This window comes from Mobula birostris, chromosome 10 (assembly GCF_030028105.1).
Source record: "Mobula birostris isolate sMobBir1 chromosome 10, sMobBir1.hap1, whole genome shotgun sequence".
In the NCBI taxonomy this organism is placed as follows: Eukaryota; Metazoa; Chordata; class Chondrichthyes; order Myliobatiformes; family Myliobatidae; genus Mobula; species Mobula birostris.
The window spans coordinates 123,773,914-123,794,835 of record NC_092379.1 but is presented as its reverse complement, the minus strand read 5'-3'; the positions used below and the strand labels follow the sequence as shown (position 1 = coordinate 123,794,835).

The 20,922-nt window shown below is 42.0% G+C and overlaps 1 protein-coding gene across 1 annotated transcript in view; it reads right to left on the bottom strand.

Moving 5' to 3' along the window:
- nexmifb (neurite extension and migration factor b) overlaps window positions 1–20,922 on the bottom strand; it is a 159,195-nt gene that overhangs the window by 5,380 nt on the left and 132,893 nt on the right. The window contains exon 4 of the mRNA XM_072270915.1: window positions 10,430–15,904. Within this exon, the coding sequence (XP_072127016.1) occupies window positions 11,607–15,904 (4,298 nt within the window). The 3' untranslated portion in view covers window positions 10,430–11,606. The remainder of the gene's footprint in view (window positions 1–10,429; window positions 15,905–20,922) is intronic.

The window sequence follows — 20,922 nt, the reverse complement described above, 5'->3', positions numbered from 1 at the left end:
CCTCCCCTATCAGATTCTTCCTTCTCCAGTTATTTGCCTTTTCTATAAGACCATGAGACACAGAAGCAGAATTAGGCCATTTGGCCCATCGAGTTTGGTCCACCATTCAATCATGGCTGATCCTTTTTTCCCTCCTCTGCCCCACTACCCACCTTCTCCCTGTAACCTTTGATGCCATGTCCAAACAAGAACCTATCAACCTCTGCCTTAAATAAACCCAATGACCTGGTCTCCATAGCTGCCTGTGATAACAAATTCCACAAATTCACCACTCGTTAGCTAAGGAAATTTCTCAACATCTCTGTTTTAAATGGATGCCCCTCTATCCTGAGGCTGTGCCTAAACTCCCCCATCATGGAAACAACCTTTCCATATCTACCATGTCTAGGCTTTTCAACGTTTGAAAAGTTTCATTGAGATCCCTCCCTTATCCTTCTAAATTCCAGTGAGTACAGACCCAGAGCTATTAAAGGTATGACAACCTTTTCATTCCCGGAATCATCCTTGTGAATTGCCTCTGGACCCTGTCCAATGCCAGCACATCTTTTCTGAGATGAGGAGCCCAAAATTGTTCACAATACTCAAGGTGTGGCCTCACCAGTGCCTTATACAGCCTAATTATCATATCCTTGCTCTTGTATTCTAGATCTCTTGAAACTTATGCTAACATTGCATTTGCCTTCCTCACCACCGATTCAACCTGCAAGTTAACCTTTAGAGTGTTCTGCACAAGGACTCCCAAGTCCCTTTGCATCTCAGATGTTTGGATTTTCTCCCCATTTAGAAAATAGTCTGCACATTTATTTCAGCTACCAAAGTGCACGGCCATGCATTTTCCAACATTGTATTTCATTTGCCATTTCTTGCCCATTCTCCTCATCTGTCTAAGTCCGTCTGCAGCCTACCTGGTTCCTCAACACTACCTACCCCTCCATCAATCTTTGTTTCATCTGCAAACTTAGAACAAAGCTATATATTCCATCATCTAAATCACTGATATACAGCATAAAAAGAATTGGTCCCAACACCGACCCCTACAGAACACCACTAGTCACTGGCAGCCAACCAGACAAAGATCCTATTCCCACTCACTGCCTCCTACCAATCAGCCAATATTCTATCCATATTAGTAACTTTCCTGTAATATCCAGGGCTCTTAACTTGGTAAGCAGCTTCATGTATAGCACCTTATCAAAGGCCTCCTGAAAGTCCAAATATACCATAGAACCAGAGAACATTACAGCACAGAAACAGGCCTTTTGGCCCTTCTTGGCTGTGCTGAACCATTTTTCTGCCTAGTCCCACTGACCTGCACCTGGACCATATTCCTCCATACACCTCTCATCCATGTACCTGTCCAATGTTTTCTTAAATGTTAAAAGTGAGCCCGCATTTACCACTTCATCTGGCAGCTCATTCCACACTCCCACCACTCTCTATGTGAAGAAGCCCCCCACTAATGTTCCCTTTAAACTTTTCCCCCTTCACCCTTAACCCATGTCCTCTGGTCTTTTTCTCCTCTAGACTGATGGGAAAAAGCCTGCTTGCGTTCACCCTATCTATAACCATCGTAATTTTATATATCTCTATCAAATCTCCCCTCATTCTTCTACGCTCCAGGGAATAAAGTCCTAACCTATTCAACCTTTCTCTGTAACTCAGTTTCTCAAGTCCCGGCAACATCCTTGTAAATCTTCTCTGCACTCTTTCAAGCTTATTAATATCCTTCCTGTAATTTGGTGACCAAAACTGCACATAATACTCCAAATTCGGCCTCACCAATGCCTTATACAACCTCTCCATAACACTCCAACTCTTATACTCAATACTTTGATTTATAAAGGCCAATGTAACAAAAGCTCTCTTTACGACCCTATCTGCCTGTGATTCCACTTTTAGGGAATTTTGTATCTGTATTCCCAGATCCCTCTGTTCTACTGCACTCCTCAGTGCCCTACCATTTGCCTTGTACGTTCTACATTGGTTTGTCCTTCCAACATGCAATACCTCACACTTGTCTGTATTAAGCTCCATCTGCCATTTTTCAGCCCATTTTTCCAGCTGGTCCAAATCCCTCTGCAAGCTTTGAAAGCCTTCCTCATTGTCCACTACCCCTCCAATCTTTGTATCACCAGCAAATTTGCTGATCCAACTTACCACATTACCATCCAGATCATTGATATAGATGACAAATAACAATGAACCCAGCACTGATCCCTGTGGCACATCACTAGTCACAGGCCTCCACTCAGAGAAGCAATCCTCCACTACCACTCTCTGGTTTCTTCCATTGAGCCAATGTCTAATCCAATTTACTACTCCTCCATGTATACCTAGCAACTGAATCTTCCTAACTAACCTCCATGCGGGACCTTGTCAAAGGCCTTACTGAAGTCCACGTAGACAACATCCACTGCCCTCCCTTCATACACTTTCCTGGTAACATCCTCGAAAAACTCTAATAGACCTATCATGCACAAAGCCATGTTGACTCTCCCTAATAAGTCCCTGTCTATCCAAATACTTGTAGATCCTATCTCTTAGTACTCATTCCAATAATTTACCTACTACCGACGTCAAACTTACCGGCCTATAATTTCCCGGATTACTTTTACAGCCTTTTTTAAACAACGGAACAACATGAGCTATCCTCCAATCCTCCGGCACCTCACCCATAGATACCGACACTTTAAATATATCTGCCAGGGCCCCTGCAATTTCAACACTGGTCTCCTTCAAGGTCTGAGGGAATACCCTGTCAGGTCCTGGGGATTTATCAACTCTGATTTGCCTCAAAATAGCAAGCACCTCCTCCTCCTCAATCTGTATAGGTTCCATGACCTCACTTGTTTGCCTTACTTCCATTGACTCCATGTCAGTTTCCTTAGTAAATACAAAAAAAAAAGCTATTTAAGATCTCCCCCATTTCTTTCAGTTCCATATGTAGCCAACCACTCTGATCTTCAAGAGGACCAATTTTATCCCTTACTATCCTTTTGCTCTTAATATACCTGTAGAAGCTCTTTGGATTAACCACCTTGACTGCCAAAGCAACCGCATGTCTTCCTTTAGCCCTCCTAATTTCTTAAGTATTTTTTGCACTTTTTATAATCCTCAAGCACCTTATTTGCTCCCTGTTTCCTATACATGTCATACATCTCTCTCTTCTTCTTTATCAGAGTTCCAATATCCCTTGAGAACCAAGGTTCCTTATTCTTATTCTCTTTGCCTTTTATCCTGACAGGAACATACAAACTCTGCACTCTCAAAATTTCTGCTTTGAAGGCCTCCACTTACCAATCACATCCTTGCCAGAGAACAACCTGTCCCAATCCACGCTTTTTAGATCCTTTCTCATTTCTTCAAATTTGGCCTTTTTCCAGTTTAGAACCGCAACCCGAGGACCAGATCTATCTTTATCCATGATCAAGTTGAAGCTAATGGTGTAATGATCACCAGAACCAAAGTGTTCCCCTATACATACCTCCGTCACCTGTCCTAACTCGTTTCCTAATAGGAGATCTAATATTGCATCCTCTCTGATTGGTACCTCTCTATATTGATTTAGAAAACTTTCCTAAACACACTTTACAACATCTACTGCACCTCCTTTCTCTATCCTACTTGTAATCTCCTCAAAGAATTCCAACAGGTTCGCCAGGCAAGATTTTCCCTTAAGGAAACCATACTGACTTTGTCCTATCTTGTACTCTGTCACCAAGTACTCCATCACCTCGTCCTTAACAATTGACTCTAACATCACTGAGGTCAGGCTAACTGATCTATAATTTCCTTTCTGCTGCCTTCCTCTTTTCTTAAAGAGTGGTGTAAGGGGTTTCTTCTTTTAAGTTACTGCTGAGGCTAAACGGCTTCTTTGTTATGTTAGAATAAAATGGCTTCATTGTTATGTTAACTGCTGAGAAAGTTCTCTCTCTAGCAGCTTGTTTGGGTTATATTACTGATAATGAAGATTGTATTCATTTGCTAACCAATTGGGATAGATGTTATTCTTCCTTGTGTGTCTGTAAGCTATTGTTTTTCGCGGGCTTTGGGGCAGAAGGCGGATGAGGAGAGAGAGAGGAGACGCGATGCTGTAAACTGGGCGACGGGACGGACCCCGAGCGGGAGTCCGAGGCCCAGGGTTTTGGGGAGGAAAACCGAAGAGGACTGGACGTGCTGGGCACACTCTGGTCGACCACTGTGGTTCGTTCCAGGCAGTGGGTAGAGGGGGTCGGAAGGGATCGAATGGTGGAAAGAGGACTCCATTAATTGAGCTCCAACTGTGTGCACGAAGTGGTTGAACTTTGATAAGTTTGGTGCCTTTTATTTTCCTTTTATATTTTATCTCTATTAATTACATTGTTCCAGTAAGATCTATAAAGTGTAATCATTTAATCACATATGGTGTATTGTCTGTTAGTTGTTGGGGTGGGGTACATCACACAGCATCCACACAGACTTGATCACCCAATTTGGCGGGGCCGAAGGCTGCTCCCCCTAGACGAAAGTGAGCTGAGCGAGCTTGAGGCTTACCAGGGAGCTACAGTGGAGTGACATTTGCAATTTTCCAGTCCCCTGCCACCATGCCAGATTCCAATGATTTTTGAAAGATCATTGTTAATGCCACCACAATCTCTAACAGTACCTCCTTTGGAACCCTAAGGCACAATTCATCTGGTCTTTCAGCTTTTTGAGCACCTTCTCCCTTGTAAAAGTAACTGCACTCACTGCTGTTCCTTCACATACTACAGCAACTGGCACACTGCGAGAGTCTTCCACAGTGAAGACTGATGTAAAATACTCATTTAGTTCATCTTCCATCTCCTTATCTCCCATTATTATTTTTCCACCCTCATTTTTTAATGGTCCTACATCTGCTTTCGTCTCTCTTTTACTTTTTACATACCTGAAAAAGCTCTTACTATCCACTTTGATATTGTTTGCTAACTTACTTTCATATTTAATCTTTTCCCTTCTAATGATTCTTTTAGTTGCTCTCTGTAAGTTTTTAAAACCTTCTCAATCATCTACCTTCCTGCTATTTTTTGCTTTGTTGTATGTTCTCTCTGTTGCTTTTACAATAGCTTTGACTTCCCTTGTCAGCCACGGTTGTACTATTTTGCCATTTGAGTATTTCTTCATTTTTGGGATACGTCTGTCCTGTACCTTCCTCATTTTTCCCAGAAACACATGTCATTGCTGCTCTGCTGTCATCCCTGCCATCAGCTCCCTCCAATTTACTTTGGCCAACTCCTCTCTCACATCACTGTAATATCCTTTACTCCACTGAAATACTGCTACATCAGACTTTACTTTCTCCCTATCAAATTTCAAGTTGAGTTCAATCATATTGTGGTCACTGGCACCTAAGTCTCTTTTACTTAAGCTCCCTTATTGCCTCTGGTTCATTACCTATCACCCAATCTAGTATTGCTGATCCCCTAGTAGGCTCAATGACAAACTGCTCTAAAAAGCCATCTTGTAGGCATTCAACAAACTCACTCTCTTGAGATTTATTACCAAACTGATTTTCCCAATTGACCTGCATGTTGAAATCTCTCATGACTATCTTAACATTGCCCTTTTGACACACGCTTCCTATTTCCTGTTGTAAACTGTGGTCCACATCCCAGCCATTGTTGGGAGGCCTGTATATAACGGCAACAGGGTCCTTTTACTCTTGAGTTTTCTTAACTCAACCCATAAGGATTCAACATCTTTTTTTAATGCCCCCTCTTTTTTTACATTAGCTTTGACTTCCCTTGATCCAACATCTTTTTCACCCGTCACTTCCCAGCTTCATACTTCATCCCGCACCCCCCCCCCCCACCGCCTACCTGGCTTCACCAATCACCTTCTAACTTTTCCTCCTCCTCCCCGCCTTTTTATTTTGGCACCTTCCCCCTTCCTTTCCAGTCTTGATGAAGGGTCTTGGCCCAAAATGTCGACCATTTATTCATTTTCATAGATGCTGCCTGACCTGCTGAGATCCTCCATCATTTTCTCTGTGTTATCCACATCTCTACACCTCAACAGTCTGGGCAAACAGGTGGCAGAGGGATTGCCAACCAAGGAGGGAATACATAAGGGAAGGAGCTGGCTACTCAGCCCTGGTAATGAAGTCATTTGCCATAAGCTCATGTGTGATGAAGGCTTTCCTCACAAGTGAACAAACATTTCAGGGGGGACACAATGACAGCTGATCATTGGCAGACTTCACAGACACAGTACTGACGAAGCAGGGTGGATGGGAAGGAGGATGGCAAAATTACTTCACAGAATGGTACGAGACTGCTACTACACATAAAGTAGCGATGAATGCCTTGACAGCCTTTGGAAGATGCCAAAGGAGGCACTGAGGGAAAGTCATAGATAAGTACAGCACAGAAACAGGCCCTTCAGCCCATCTAGTCTGTGCCAAACCATTTGAACTGCCTAGTCCCATTGTCTTGCACCTGAACCATACACCTATCCAAACTTGTCTTAAGCTTTGAAATCGAGCTTGCTGGCAGCTCTCATGACCCTCTGAGTGATGGTTTCCCCTCATGTTCCCCTTAAACATTTTACCTTTCACCTTTAACTCATGGCCCCACCCAAAGTGTACTGTAAGCTTACTATATGCAATTAGGAATCAAGCCTGGGATGGTGGTTGCCCCTATCATCCCTGAGTCATTGAGGAATGCTGGAGATTGGAGACCAGGGGTCTGAGAGTGCATAACACCTGAAATGATAGAAATGCAGAAAGAGAACTAGCTCAGTCCAGAGCAGCAGCCAATTGCACTTGGGACTGGATACTGGGGAAACTCAACTTTCGCAGCCATAGTGGTTCATAGTTGCCAGAATGCATACATTCTGGTGGTGAACGCAAAATGGGGAAGCAGGAATGCGACCAGAAGACCTGCAGTTACAGAAAATTAACTTTGATCCGATGGAGCAAGCACAGAGCGTCATTAAGCTTGCCTCCAGGTTCACAGTAAGGTGTGGCCAGAAGCTAGTGGTGGAGGAACTACCGGAGGGATTGAAGAGCAGAAGCAAAATAGGGCCAGGATTTAAGGGTACCACAATATCCAGAGACAAGTGGGAAATACACCTGAGAAATGTATCTGTCTGCAAGTCCGAGAGTCTGGGGCCAGGGACTGGAGGCCTGGAAGTAGCCTGTACTGGGGTTGGAGCCAGTCTGTGCCTGTGTGTGGGAGGGAAGGAAAGGGGCTTACTTTGCTGTTGTTTTCTTGTTTTGTTCTGCTGTTGTCGTTTTTGCTGCTTGTTTTGATCTGCTGAACATTGTGGGCAGGCTATGGTGCCTCTGGAATGTGTGGCGACACTTGCAGGCTGCCCCCCAGCACACCCTTGGGTGTGTTGGTTGTTCATGCAAACGGCACAGTTCACTGTACGTCTCGATGTACATGTGATGAATAAATCTGAATCTGGGCTGATAGGCATGAAGCCTGTCACAAGGGGGCACAGTAGAGCAGCGGTTAGTCTAACGCTATTGCAGCATCAGCAGCCCAGGTTCAATTCCCGCCATTGTCTGTAAGGAGTTTGTATTCTCTCTCTGTGACCACATGGGTTTCCTCCGGGTGCTCCCATTTCCTCCCACTTTCCAAAGATGTACCAGTTAGTAGGTTAATTGGTCACCTGAGTGTAATTGGGCAGTGCAGGCTCGTTGGATCGTAACGGTTACCAAGTTTAATCTCTAAATGAGAATGAATAAGCCAGTCAGCTTCTGAAGTTGAATAATCAGCCACTCTGAGCAGCAATGGGGGAGGAAAATTAAACCTATCAGATACTTAAGTGAATGAGCTGCAGGTAAGGTTTCCAGTGCAGACAGGCAGTGCTGTTGTCCACAGAGATGGAGGAATCTGGTAGTGAAATCTGAGAAAAGATCTGGTGCTCAGTGAGGAATGTCTTGACCAAGCACAGTTGAGAGATAGGCAGCTTCATTCCATTGAGATCAGTGTAATGGAGACCTCAGAGAAGTTTATTAAATTATGAGAAGCATAGACAGCCAGCCACCATCATTTCCCAGGATCAAAAGGTCTAATAGTAGGGGCATACATTTAAGACGAGAGAGAGAAAGTTCAAAGGAGATGTGTGGGGTAAGTTTCCATTTTTACACAGAGCGTGGTGGGTGCCTAGAATGTACTATGCTGAGTGTTGGTGAAGGCAAATACAACAGGGCTGGTAAAGATGCTTTTAGATAAGCACATAAGCATCCAGAAAATGGAGGGCTATGGGGCATGTGCAGGCAGAAGGGATTAATTTAATTAGGCATCATTATCTTAATTAGCTCAGTGCAATATGGTCATTCCTATGCTGTACTGTTCAACATTTCCACACTGCAAGCATCATAACCTGGAATTGATTGCCAAAAGCAGAAAACATGGGCAAGTAATTGTCACCAGAAAAGAGCTAGGGCAGGGGTTCCCAGTCTGGTTAATAGAAAGGCCCCTCTGCCATCTGATTCCTAAATGGACATCGAGCCCTTGAACACTACCTCACTTTTTTAATATATATTATTTCTATTTTTTGCACAATTTTTAGTCTATTCAATATACGTATTTATTTATTTATTTATTTATTTTTCTCTTTCTTCTATATTATGTACTGCATTGAACTGCTGCTGCTAAGTTAACGAGTTTCACGACACATGCCGGTGATAATATACCTGATTCTGATTCTGAACCCCTGAGCTGGGGATGATCCTACTGGATGGTTTGCGCAGAAAGATAAAGTAGACTTGTTGGTCCAAACAGCCGCCTCTGTGCTCCCCAAATTCTAAAATTCATTATATCTATGAATGTTGTCCCATAATGATTTACTACAAGACTCATTCCTTGTGTAGCAGCTTCATCTTCCCGAAGGGTACATTCTAGCAGAAAATGTAGCAAGTTCAATTCAGAGATTGATTCACAACGGCAACTACACAAGGTCAAATGGAGATGATAGTAAAGCCCATTTGGTCCATCTAACTGCTAACATTCGAGCTCAAAAACGTCAGTTCCCCAACTTTCTTCTGCTAGGGAAGATAAATCAAATAGAAAGGTCAACACAGTACTCCTGCCACATATAAATGTTGCGAACACTTCTTAAAGGAACACCTGTGGCTCCCAGTAGCTGCCTGCATGCAATGGCGGCCACGCTTCACCAGGCAGGTGAGTGTGGCCGGTGGGCCTCACATCCCGGTGCTAGTGCATGTAAAGTCAGCTGCAGCGGACTGGATGGATGCGATTTACAGTGAGATCCAAGAGCCAGGAAGGTGTTTCTGTCACGCTCTGTGGAAAGTGAAGGGCATGAGGAGGCACAGAAGTCATAGTCATCCACTGCAACCAAGGAAGACCCCAGATATGACAACCACTCGTATCAGAGGACCCAGACTTCTCGTATCAGAGGAGAGTGGAACTGCCCCAGTGCAACGGCTTTTCTGCTCTAAAAACTCTCCCGCCACAGATTTCCTGTTGTCATTGTTCAACACCGTGGACAACCACCACACCATGTAAGGACAAAGAAAATAATAGGGGTATTAATTAATACAATGTGATTTATGAAAATACAATTTGAGCAAATTTTCAAAGGAAGACAAGAAAAATGTTTGAGAAGGGAACTCCGAAACATGGGATAAGATCATAGCTGATGGCTGTAGGAATGGATTTGCTCAAGGCCACATTCAGAACTTGCCAGCTGGTGGTGCAGTGGCATCAAAACTGGACTTCGAGGCAAGTGGTTCCAGGTTCAAGAGCCAGCCAGCTCCTTGCATGCTTTCCATCTGTGCTAAGTTAACCATTGAGTTAGAAACTTGGCCTTGTAAAGAACAGACAAAATACTAAGCAAATAGCAAGGATGTGCCACAAGGAGCGGAGAGGAACAACATAACATTCTGAACTGACCAACTTTAGAGTCGGACAATGAAGGTGGGGCCACAAAGGGCTAAATATCTTCCTAAATCTAGCTTCTCAGTAACTGTTTAAAGACAGAGTAACATATGGCCACTCAACACCTAGTGTTTGTGTTTTCTAGTTTTGTAGAATTCAACTTAAACAGGCAATTTACCAATAACTTTCACAACGCACTCTCTAAGTCTTCTCTCGCTTGTTTACATATTTGTCATTGTAATCATCTAAGTCACAAAATCACCTCAGGTACAAAGACCAGTATAGACTATTTAAATTAGCAGTGGGTAGATATTTAGTCCAATTTTGTAATCCGATACATTGAAAATACTCTGAAATATTTTGATTTCCCTGAATGACTGAACTCTTTGAAGGTAGTGAATCATGGTCAGCCATCTCACCAACTTCAACTAGCTTTTCAACATCCTCTTTTAGAATTTACTTTCCCTGGAGTTTATGACATTAATTACCATTAGAATAATTATGTGAAGAATTTTGGGCTTCTTTTAAAATAAACATCACTAATTTATCAAAGCACTTACCTTAGTGAACTCCAATTATCCATCACGACCATCATCACACGGTAAGAATATATCCATTCAGTACACGAACAGGACTTCCCTCTTTTCTCAGACTTGGTCCAAGCATAGTAAATACCCCATACTCGAGTTTTCGATAAAGCTCAGATTGAACACAAACCAGTTAATTCCATCTAGACTCCCCAGAGTGAGTTTGCGTGTTGCCAAGCAGATGAGGTAAGCATATTTGGCAAAGTGGAACCACTGCAGAACGTGTTAGCCGTCAGTGTTTTGGTGATCATTGAGGTGTCATAATCCACAGTGAGCTGCAGGTGCTTCAAGGGACTTGCCATAAAATTACTGGAATAATAAGTTCAATTTGTCTTTTATTTCCCTCTCTTTTTTAAAAACATATATAAAGAAAAAAATTAAGATCAAAGTTGTAATGTTCCTACTGTCATAAAATTATCTTTACACTTGTTCATGGTTTGGCACAGATTTTTGCAAGTAGTGCATGTGTTATTGTCCATCAACACTGGTGAAGCAAAGGTGTTCTATCTCTCATTAAGAGCACAGAACCTGGACTCTTACTAAAGGTACTGAATTCTGCAAGATACACAATAATTACATCTCTTGTAACTCCAGCAATTCCATTTTTGTTTGATCACTGACAAGGCCTCTGAACAATTCTTCTTTTGTGAAACATTATCCTGACGAACACTAAATGTGTTCACAACTGTTTTTGCTGGAAACAAAAATCTTCTTCAAACACAGGTAAACTCAAAGGCCCCATTTTTACTGAGAGCAAACTGCAGCCATTTTTGCTGCAGGAAAACCAAATAATTTACTCCATGGTTCAAAGGGTTTCAATTTTTTTTTTTTTGCAGCAGCTGTAGAAAATGTAGTCTACTAAAACGTTGTTAAGGATTATGGAAAAAAAAACTGAAGTGAAATAACAGTACTAATAACAACTGTGTTAATTGTGCCACAGCCAAGTCAGAACAAAAGTTATTTCATAATTAAGTTTGCCATTCTAGGAGTTTTCATGCAAATCATTCCTTTTGCAAAGGGGGTAGGGGGTGGGGAGAAACTGCCTCTTGCATGCAATTCGTGCTTAAAAAGGGGGAAAATAAGGGGCAGTGCCTGGGCGTAGAAGGTGCTGGGAATGTAAAGGGTGCATCACAGCCACTGTGCTGATTTATTACCTCAGTTTTTCAAGAGAGGCTGTCACAAATGGGTTCTTGTGCTGCTGTTCACGCTCTGCTCTCTTTATCTTAATCTTTTCATCTCCTGACAATTTTAATGTTGCTTTGTGACGGTACATTTTTTTGTGGATGGGGCCATTACTGGCAGGAATACTTGAAGTGTCAGAGCTTCTGTCAAAAATGCCACTTCGTATACCAGAGCTGAAATTAAATTCATTGCTCGGACCAGTTGGTGCAGTATGAGGAACTGTGCATTTTGCAGGATTTTTATTACATAAGGCCTTGGCTGTTGCTCTCCGGTTTTTCACAGGCAATGAACTATTTGATTTCCTTTTCGATTCTGACGTGGTACCACCCAAAATATTCAAGGTTTTCCACTTCAGGCTATTTGCCTCAACAGACTGGCATGAAGCTGAGACAATGTTATGGCTTCCAGGACTCCATATTGGTTCAATAGAAGCCATCATAAAACGCTGGACTTCAGCCATTCCAGAGGCAATGTTAGAAAGTATATTACTTGGTTCTTCAAATTCCCTCTGATCGTCAACTAACAAGTTGTTACTGTTGGTAACACTGTGCCCAGCCCAACCTTCACCAGCCTTTTTGCTCAAAGGCCAGGTACAATTACCCCCAGTTTGTTTTCTACCCCGCACAGCTGTAGGACCACATTGTGGAAAGGACTCGTTTAGCAACTGGACACAAGGGGATATGTTGTTTTTACTAATGAGAGCATCCAATGACTTGGCATTGGCAGTAGGCAGCTGCACCTGATCGTTCCTTTTAGAGTGTGTGGCACCACTCGATTTCTTGGGAGTTTTGGAAGTCCCAGGATTCTGACGCAAATTATTTCTGCTTTGAGTTTTCTCTGCAGCTTTAGCAGATTTTGGCTTCCTTGGTTTTTTCGCACCTTTTGGATTTGAGCTTTGGTTTGGGCTCACATGTTTACTGGAGGTACTTTTCCTTTTAGGTTTTTGACCTCTGCTATTATTTAATTTCACCACACCAGCTTGTTTATCAAATGCATCCTTTTGAGTCAGCTCACAGGTATCTTCGTTATTAAAGGAGTGAAACTGAAACTGTTGATTATTCAGGATAAAAGCCTCAGTTGACTGATTGTGTGGCTGCGATACTGTACCCCACTTCATTTCAGTAGGCTCTCCAAGAAGAGCTTGAACATGTTCCTGAAAGTCTTTGGGTTTGCCTAATGTTTTGACCTCTGGCCCCACTATTCCAGGTGAGAGATCGGGGGTAATCGGCGGGGAAATTTCAGACAGTGTCACCTGCCTGAACCGGTCGGGGGTAAAGTTTGAGATGTCAAGGAGGTCTGCGGATTCCTTCAGAGGGGCAACTTCGTCGATGCTTTGCTGAATTACCAGCTTGGGGCTGCAATGAGCTAAGAAGTCATCACTCATATCATCCTCACCATCATTTTCACATGACTTCAAACTTAAAGAGCTAAAATTATTGGAGCTTGCTGACAAAGAACCCACTGAATCAAAACTGATGAGCCTGGTGTCATCTGTAGCTACTGAATCTCGATGGAGCTGAAAATTGCCATCACTGTCTTCTATTATGCATGATTGATAGCTGGTATTTGACTGCAGTGGCTGGCTGTGGGAATAATTTTTGCTAAGTACAAGCCCGTCACTGTGCATATCTATTTGTTGATAGGTATCAGTAATGGTTCCTGAAAGGCTGGCAGCTTCTGCCGGCAGTGATACTGCACCATCCAGGCTCATCGGCAGAATGGTGGGCACTCTGACGGCTGAGTACTCCTGCTTTGCATGCCACAACTTTTCGAAGCACGGCGCTTCCTGCTGGTAAAGAGGGGACTGCTGCTGCTCGGATTCAGAGGGCGGGGACAGAACGCAGCTCTGTGTCAAGTTCGCGGGGTTGAAATGGCCCTGCTCCTTGGAGGCAACCACTGAATGATTCGGGAAGTAAGAGAGCCCATTGTGGCTGATGGAATCAGATGCCTCCAGCAACGTCTGCAAATACCCCCCAGGGATTACTTGCATAGTAGCTGCAGCATTGGCAGATGGCACAGTCTTGTCAGATGAGCAGGTGGCTGGTGAGAATGAAGAATTCTTAGCAGCAGCCTTTGCATGGCACAACTTAGATGAATGGGTGTTGTCTGGAGCACAATGAATAGAATCAGCCAGGAGGTTACCTGAACTATTCTGTCTCTTTACAGCTGAATCCATCTCGCTCACATTTGTCATTGCCTCAGTGTCGTCATTTACTTCCACCTTGTGCTTTTTGCTGGTGTTTCTCAGTTTGGCCTCTGCCTTTAACTTTAATCTCTTTAGACGCCCCTTCTCCTTTACTCTGTTCTCAAACTTCCCTTGTGGTTTGCCTCTCATTGAAGCTGTCCCTGACGTAATGTTGGTGGAGCAGAAGCCATTTTCACAGCTAGGGATTTCAATCGCAAATGTCTGAGAGTCTACAAAGGCCACCTCTTCCCTTCCTGCGTGAGTCAGCATCTGGGTTTCAAGTGGGTCGAAGGAGCACGCAATCTGCTTGTTGGGGCCTAGCTCAAGCCGAACCCTCCGAGCCCGGTGCCTGCTCGCAAACGGTTTGCTTTTCCTCTTGGCAGGATGAGAAAGAAACACATCAGATACTGAGCTATTTAAACGCAACCTCTTCCTTCTCTCAGTAGGCACCGACAACACTCGTTCAGGTTGTCTTTGGAGCCAGAATTCCTTTAAAGGGGCAAGTTTTTCATATTTACCTAATGCTTCTTCGGTTAGACAAACACTTGTCTCGGTGGCATCGATTTTACTTACTTTTACTCGCATATCCTTTTGACCTTTGAATCTATTAATTATTATATATTTAATAATAACGGGCGGTCCCCTCCGAGCTGATTTTCGACGCTTTCGCGGACACCATTCATCATCGTCCTCCTTCTTCGGACCATCTGCTACCCATTCTTTCTTCCCTGAAACCTTTTCGTTTTCTATGGAGTCAACGTCATACAGGTAGTCATCACTATACCGCACTTTCCTTTTGGCACGCAGTGCATAATTTAGTTGCCCAGAGCAATTTGCATTTTGTCTCGAGAGATACCCTGTGCTATCCAGGCTGCATTTGAGGGTGTCATACGAGGAATCTGTTCCATAACTATCATCGCTGTACTCTCCCGAATCTTCGACTGAATGATTTGCTTCAAAGAAATGATTTCTCTTAGAAGTTGCATAAAGCTTTACGTCCACAGTGCTACTGTACTTCTGCAATCCCGATCTCTCTTCCGATTGGTCCTTATCATCCCAGATATCAATCTCATCAGATTTGATTTGTGATGCGTCTAAATTCATTTTTACAGAGGCTTTGCCTTCCTTTTTTGTGCAGTTTGAAATTACGTTAGGAAAAAAGCTCAACTGCGCCTCTTCCTGAAGTGCGTTTGTCTTTTCTCTGACATTGTCTTGAAAAGATTCGTACCTAATCTTTAAAGAGCAGACATCACTGCTGAGAGTCGATTCATCATCAAACATGTAATTGTCCACTTCTTCCTCTGCAAAAAGATTGACTGAAAGCTCATTTTTGGAGCACAGGTCAAGCAGTTCTATTTTGCTTTCACTAATAAAAGATTCGAAGTAAGCCCAGTCCTGACTGGGATTTGATAGTAAAGCTTCCTCTCCATTGCATTTGTCCAGCAGTAATCCTTCATAGTAATGTTTCTGAGTAATATCTTCTGACTCACTGTCAGATTTCTCCACATCTCTTTTGTCTGTAGTCCTAGACTTGTGCACAGTAAAGCTTAGCAGTTGGTCTGAAAGCAGCTGATCCCCATATCTTCCACTTTCTCCTGTACTCATGCACTGAATCCCTATATCGGAGACGGAACAGGTGTCACAATCCCTGTTCATGTCACCTATCTTCATGCTTATTCCAGGCTCTGCATCAATGCTTTCTTTCGATTCAATGAAGCAGCCCAAACAGGTTCTGCTCTGTTGCATCAAACAATCATCAGACAGCAATGAAATGCCTTTCGGCTCCGTATACCTCAATGGGGCTTTGTCAGAATCTTCTGGTACGGACAAGTAACTCACACCCTTTGTAACACAAGATGTAAGGGAAATGGCATGTGCAGAGGAATCATTTGAAGTATGTTCAGGCACATCAGCTAGTCTCAGAGGAGAGGGCGGGTCCAATGTGCTGCCCTCTTTTGAAGTAGGTAAAGGTAACACCCTGTGGCCAAGTTCATTTTCTTTTGGTGAAGTGAAAGATGATAAGGTAACGGCGGCATCTGCCGCGCTGTAAGACTTCAGAATTTTCCCTGCTCCACATGATTCTAAATGGAAAGAGAAAAGGCTAAACAATGTTAACATACAGCACTCCAGTTCTCTTCTAAGGCTATGCAGATGAATAATTTAAAATGCATGAATAGAGAGAGATAAAAATTATACACAAATGTTTTCAATTTGAACCAAGAGGAATTATTTTGGCGTAAGGGAACTGAGGTGGCCACCATAAGGAATTTATTATTCCTATCAGATCACAATTACTTCTATTGAAATTGAAAGGATATGGCACAACTTGAAAATCTCATTATGATTACAGTTATAGCTTAGCTTTCATCTTGGCCCCAATTCAGCATTATTCCAAAAATTATTCATTCATTTAATTTGTTAATTAATATTTCATTAAAATCTGACACTGGGGCAAAAGGAAAATAATCAATGTTTTGAAAGAGTCATACCTAAGTAACTATGAATGTAAACTCTGATATTTCAGATTAGAATCTACTTTACAACCACAACAAGGCTCGACTAGAATGTTAATTCAGCTGACCTTTGTCCGTTGACAATTCTTATTGATGTATATTATTGTTTCTATATATTATCTAGATGATTGAACGTGCAATCTTCAGGTGAAGGGAGATTGCACAGGAAGAGGAAATGGAGGAACGAACAGGCATTTTGAAGATTTTGCCCATAAATATTAGGTTTGCACTAGAAATTATCCTGCACAATTCTAAATAGGAAGTTGCATTAGCTGGATACTTAAATGATATGCTCCTGACTGTGGTGTTGCTGGGGTAAGGATGAATATTACTGATAAAAAGACTGGAACACTGAGTTGTAGATACGGGATATATACAGATGGACTTTCTTAAATGTTTTACTGGTGAATATTGTACAGTTATGCAGCTGTTCCGTCAAAGCCAAGTGTGGTGTCCAAGTGAACTGGTATAGGAAGCCATTAGATATTTGGACCACAGCACATGACAAAAATCCAGTTCCCATTTTGAACTCAAATGTAGTTATTTTTATATTCCTACTCTAAGTTCATACGTACAGATGCAGACTCCCCACTGTAAACCTGTCATACAATGACTGCATTATTCTATCTACGGCTACTGCCAGGCTTTCAATGGGAACAAGTGTAATTAGAGCATGTCAAGTCTACATAGGCAGTTTCTGTTATTGATGTGGAGATAGGAACTTAGGTGCACAAAAAGTAAGAGATTTAAATGCTATGGATTAATATTATAATTAAAAGCAATTCTGAATATCTCCTGCAGGAAGTAAGTGGCCATTTGTTTAACGACACCATTCAGTTACAACATGATCATCTATGTGTATATTGGAAGTAACAGGCAACTACTGAAACTTACTAAAATGTAACCATAAATTAATTATAGCTGCTTTAATTCCGATTCCCATTCCCGTTCCCATTCCGACATGTCGATCCATGACCTCCTCTTGTGTCAAGATGAGGTCACCCTCAGGGTGGAGGAGCAACACCTTATATTCCACCTGGGTAGCCTCCAACCTGATCCTTCTGGTAAACAAAATTCCCCCACCTCCACCATCCCACCTTCCCTCTATTCCCCACTTCTATTACTTCCCTCTGGGTCCCTTCTTCCTTCCCTTTCTCTTATTGTCCAGTCGCCTCTCCTATCAGATTCTCTCTTCTCCAGAACTTGACCTTTCCCAACTACCACCTTTCAGGTAGCCTCTTTCCCCTCCCCCCACCACCTTTTAATTTAGGCATCTCCCCCTTTCCCTCTCAGTCTCGGCCCAAGACATCGACTGTTCACTATTTTCCATAGATGCTGCCTGACCTGCTAAGTTCCTCCAGCATCTCGTGAATGTTGCTTTGGGTTTCCAGCATCTGCAGATTTTATCATGTTTTAAATACTTCCCATTTTTTTTCCTAAATATTAAATGCACAAACATTCAAATGCTATTTTTGGTACAGTGCAAGGCTCCAAATTCATGGCCAAGAATCCCCTCATTTTGGAATGAGGGTCAAAGCAACTTAAGGATAAGACAGTAATCTTGTCCACCTTGTCACTGCACAAGGTAGTGGAATATATGATTCACAGCCATGAGGTTCATCAAGGAATTGGCACATCAGAGATCAGGGAGCACATCAATCTATATGGCACCAATATATTACTGCATGTTTTCTATTTAAACCTCAATATCAGTTCTTATTATCTGACATTCTTACATGTTTCTTGAAGCTTCTCTTTGCTGACCTCTAAAAGAATGTATCACCTGAAAGATCCAATAATGCTTTACCTCAGACTAGGGAAAGAACTAAATTAAGGGAAAAGGTGTTTTTATAAAAAAATGGGATACAATTATTAAATTTATTTTAAGGGTAGTTTCTCTTTTAAAAAATCAGAAGGGAAGACCCTGATGAAGGGTCTCGGCTCGAAACGTAGACTGTTCATTCCTTTCCATAAACGAGAAAATCTGCAGAAGCTGGAAATCTGAGCAACACACATAAAATGCTGGAGGAACTCAGCAGGCCAGGCAGCACCCATGGAAAAAAAGTACAGTCGATGTTTCAGGCCGAAACCCTTCAGCAGGATTGGAGAGAAAGAGCTGAGGAGCAGATAGGGAGACAGATTCTGGAATGGTGTTGTGATGGGAGATTTTAATTTCCCAAATATTGACTGGCATCTCCCTAGAGCAAGGGGTTTAGATGGGGTGGAGTTTGTTAAGTGTATTGAAGAAGATTTCTTGACACAATATGTAGATAAGCCTACAAGAGGAGAGGCTGCACTTGATCTGGTATTGGAAAATGAACCTGGTCAGGTGTCAGACCTCTCAATGGGAGTGCATTTTGTTGATAGTGATCTCAATTCTATCTCCTTTACCATAGCATTGGAGTGGGATAGGAACAGACAAGTTAGGAAAGCGTTTAATTGGAGTAAGGGGAAATATGAAGCCATCAGGGAGGAACTTGGAAACATAAGTTGGGAGCAGTTGTTCTCAGGGAAGTGTACGGCAGAAATGTGGCAAATGTTCAGGGGATATTTGCGTGGCATTCTGCATAGGTATGTTCCAATGAGACAGGGAAAGGATGTTAGGGTACAGGAACCGTGGTGTACAAAGGCTGTTGAAAATCCAGTCAAGAAGAAAAGAAAAGCTTACGAAAGGTTCAAAAAACTCGGTAATGATAGAGATCTAGAAGATTATAAGGCTAGCAGGAAGAGCTTAAGAATGAAATTAGGAGAGCCAGAAGGGGCCATGAGATGGCGAGCAGGATTAAAGAAAACCCCAAGACATTCTACAAGTATGTGAAGAGTATGAGCTTAAGATGTGAGAGAATAGGACCAATCAAGTGTGACAGGGGAAGAGTGCGTATGGAACCAGAGGAGATAGCTGAGGTACCTAATGAATACTTCGTTTCAGTATTCACTATGGAAAAGGACCTTTGCAATTGTAGGGATGACTTATAGAGGAATGAAAAGCTTGGGCATATAGACATTAAGAAAAAGGATGCGTGGACTCTTAAAATATGGAAAACTAATATAAAAGAAAATCAACTAGAGAGAGACATTGCAATTCTTAAAAGGTGTGCATATGACTCGGATTTTACGCCAAATAAACTGGATGCCAGATTTAAGGACTGGACAGCTAAAGGAATAACAGCTATTTGCAATATAATGAAAGAAGGAACACTGTTCAGTTTTGAACTGCTCAAAGAGAAACACTTATTAGAAAAATAAGACTTTTACCGGTATTACAGATGCAACAGTATGTTAATAGGACGGTTAAAAATGTAACCAAGGCAAGTACATGTCTGATAGAGCTATTTAGAAAAGCATATAATTTAGACAATGGTAGTAGAATAATTTCAAGTGTTTATAAGGGTTTGTCAAATCTTAAAACACATTTGACTTCATACATTTAAGCAAAATGGGAGAAGGAAGGAGGGGTAATAATATCTGAGGAAGACTGGACAGTAATATGGAGGTATCAATGGAAGTGTACCAGTTCACAGAAATGGAGGGAGTTCGGGTGGAAAAACTTGATAAGATATTTTATTACACCCTCTCAGAAGTCCCATTATAATAGTAACTCCCCTGCTTGCTGGAGAAATTGTGGAAATCAAAATGCAAACCATTATCATATTTTCTGGGAATGCCCCATTATCAAAGACTATTGGAGTTGGATACATAATGCCCTACAAGACATCTTTAAATGTGAAATACCCTTAGAGAGTAAGACCATATATTTTGGGTATGTACCTCAAGAATGGTTGAAAAGAGATAAATATTTAATGAATGTACTGCTGCTGGCTGGTAAAAAGACCCTTACCAGGAAATGGTTATCACAGGTAAGCCCAACTTTAAATGTATGGATGGAAATTACAATGGACATTTACAAAATGGAGAAGATAACAGCATCTGTTAATCATAAGTTGGAACAATTTTATTCATACTGGAAAAAATCGTTTAACTACATAACACCTCATAGGCCTGATTTTATTCTTACAAGTCAATGAATATGTTGTAAACAAAAATCACTCCCTACTCTGTACATAGTTTTCTTCTTTCGATTGTTCTTTCTTTCCTCTCCTTTCTATAAGTGTATACCTCAGATAAATAATATGTGGTGATTTGTGACAAATATGACTATATGATATATATGTATAGTATCTGAAATACATCTTATGGAAATGCATGTTTGATGATGAATTTCAGTAAGAAATAAATTACAAAAAAAAAAGAAAAAGGATGTGCTGGAGCTTTTGGAAAGCATCAAGTTGGATAAATCTCTAGGACTGGAGAAGGTGTACCCCAGGCTACTGTGGGAAGCCAGTGAGGAGATTGCTGAGCCTCTGGCAATGATCTTTGCATCATCAATGGGGACGGGAGAGGTTCCGGAGGATGGGAGGGTTGTGGATGTTGTTCCCTTATTCAAGAAAGGGAGTAGAGATAGTCCAGGAAATTATAGACCAGTGAGTCTTACTTCAGTGGTTGGTAAGTTGATGGAAAAGATCCTGAGAGGCAGGATTTATGAACATTTGGAGAAGCATAATATGATTAGGAATAGTCAGCATAGC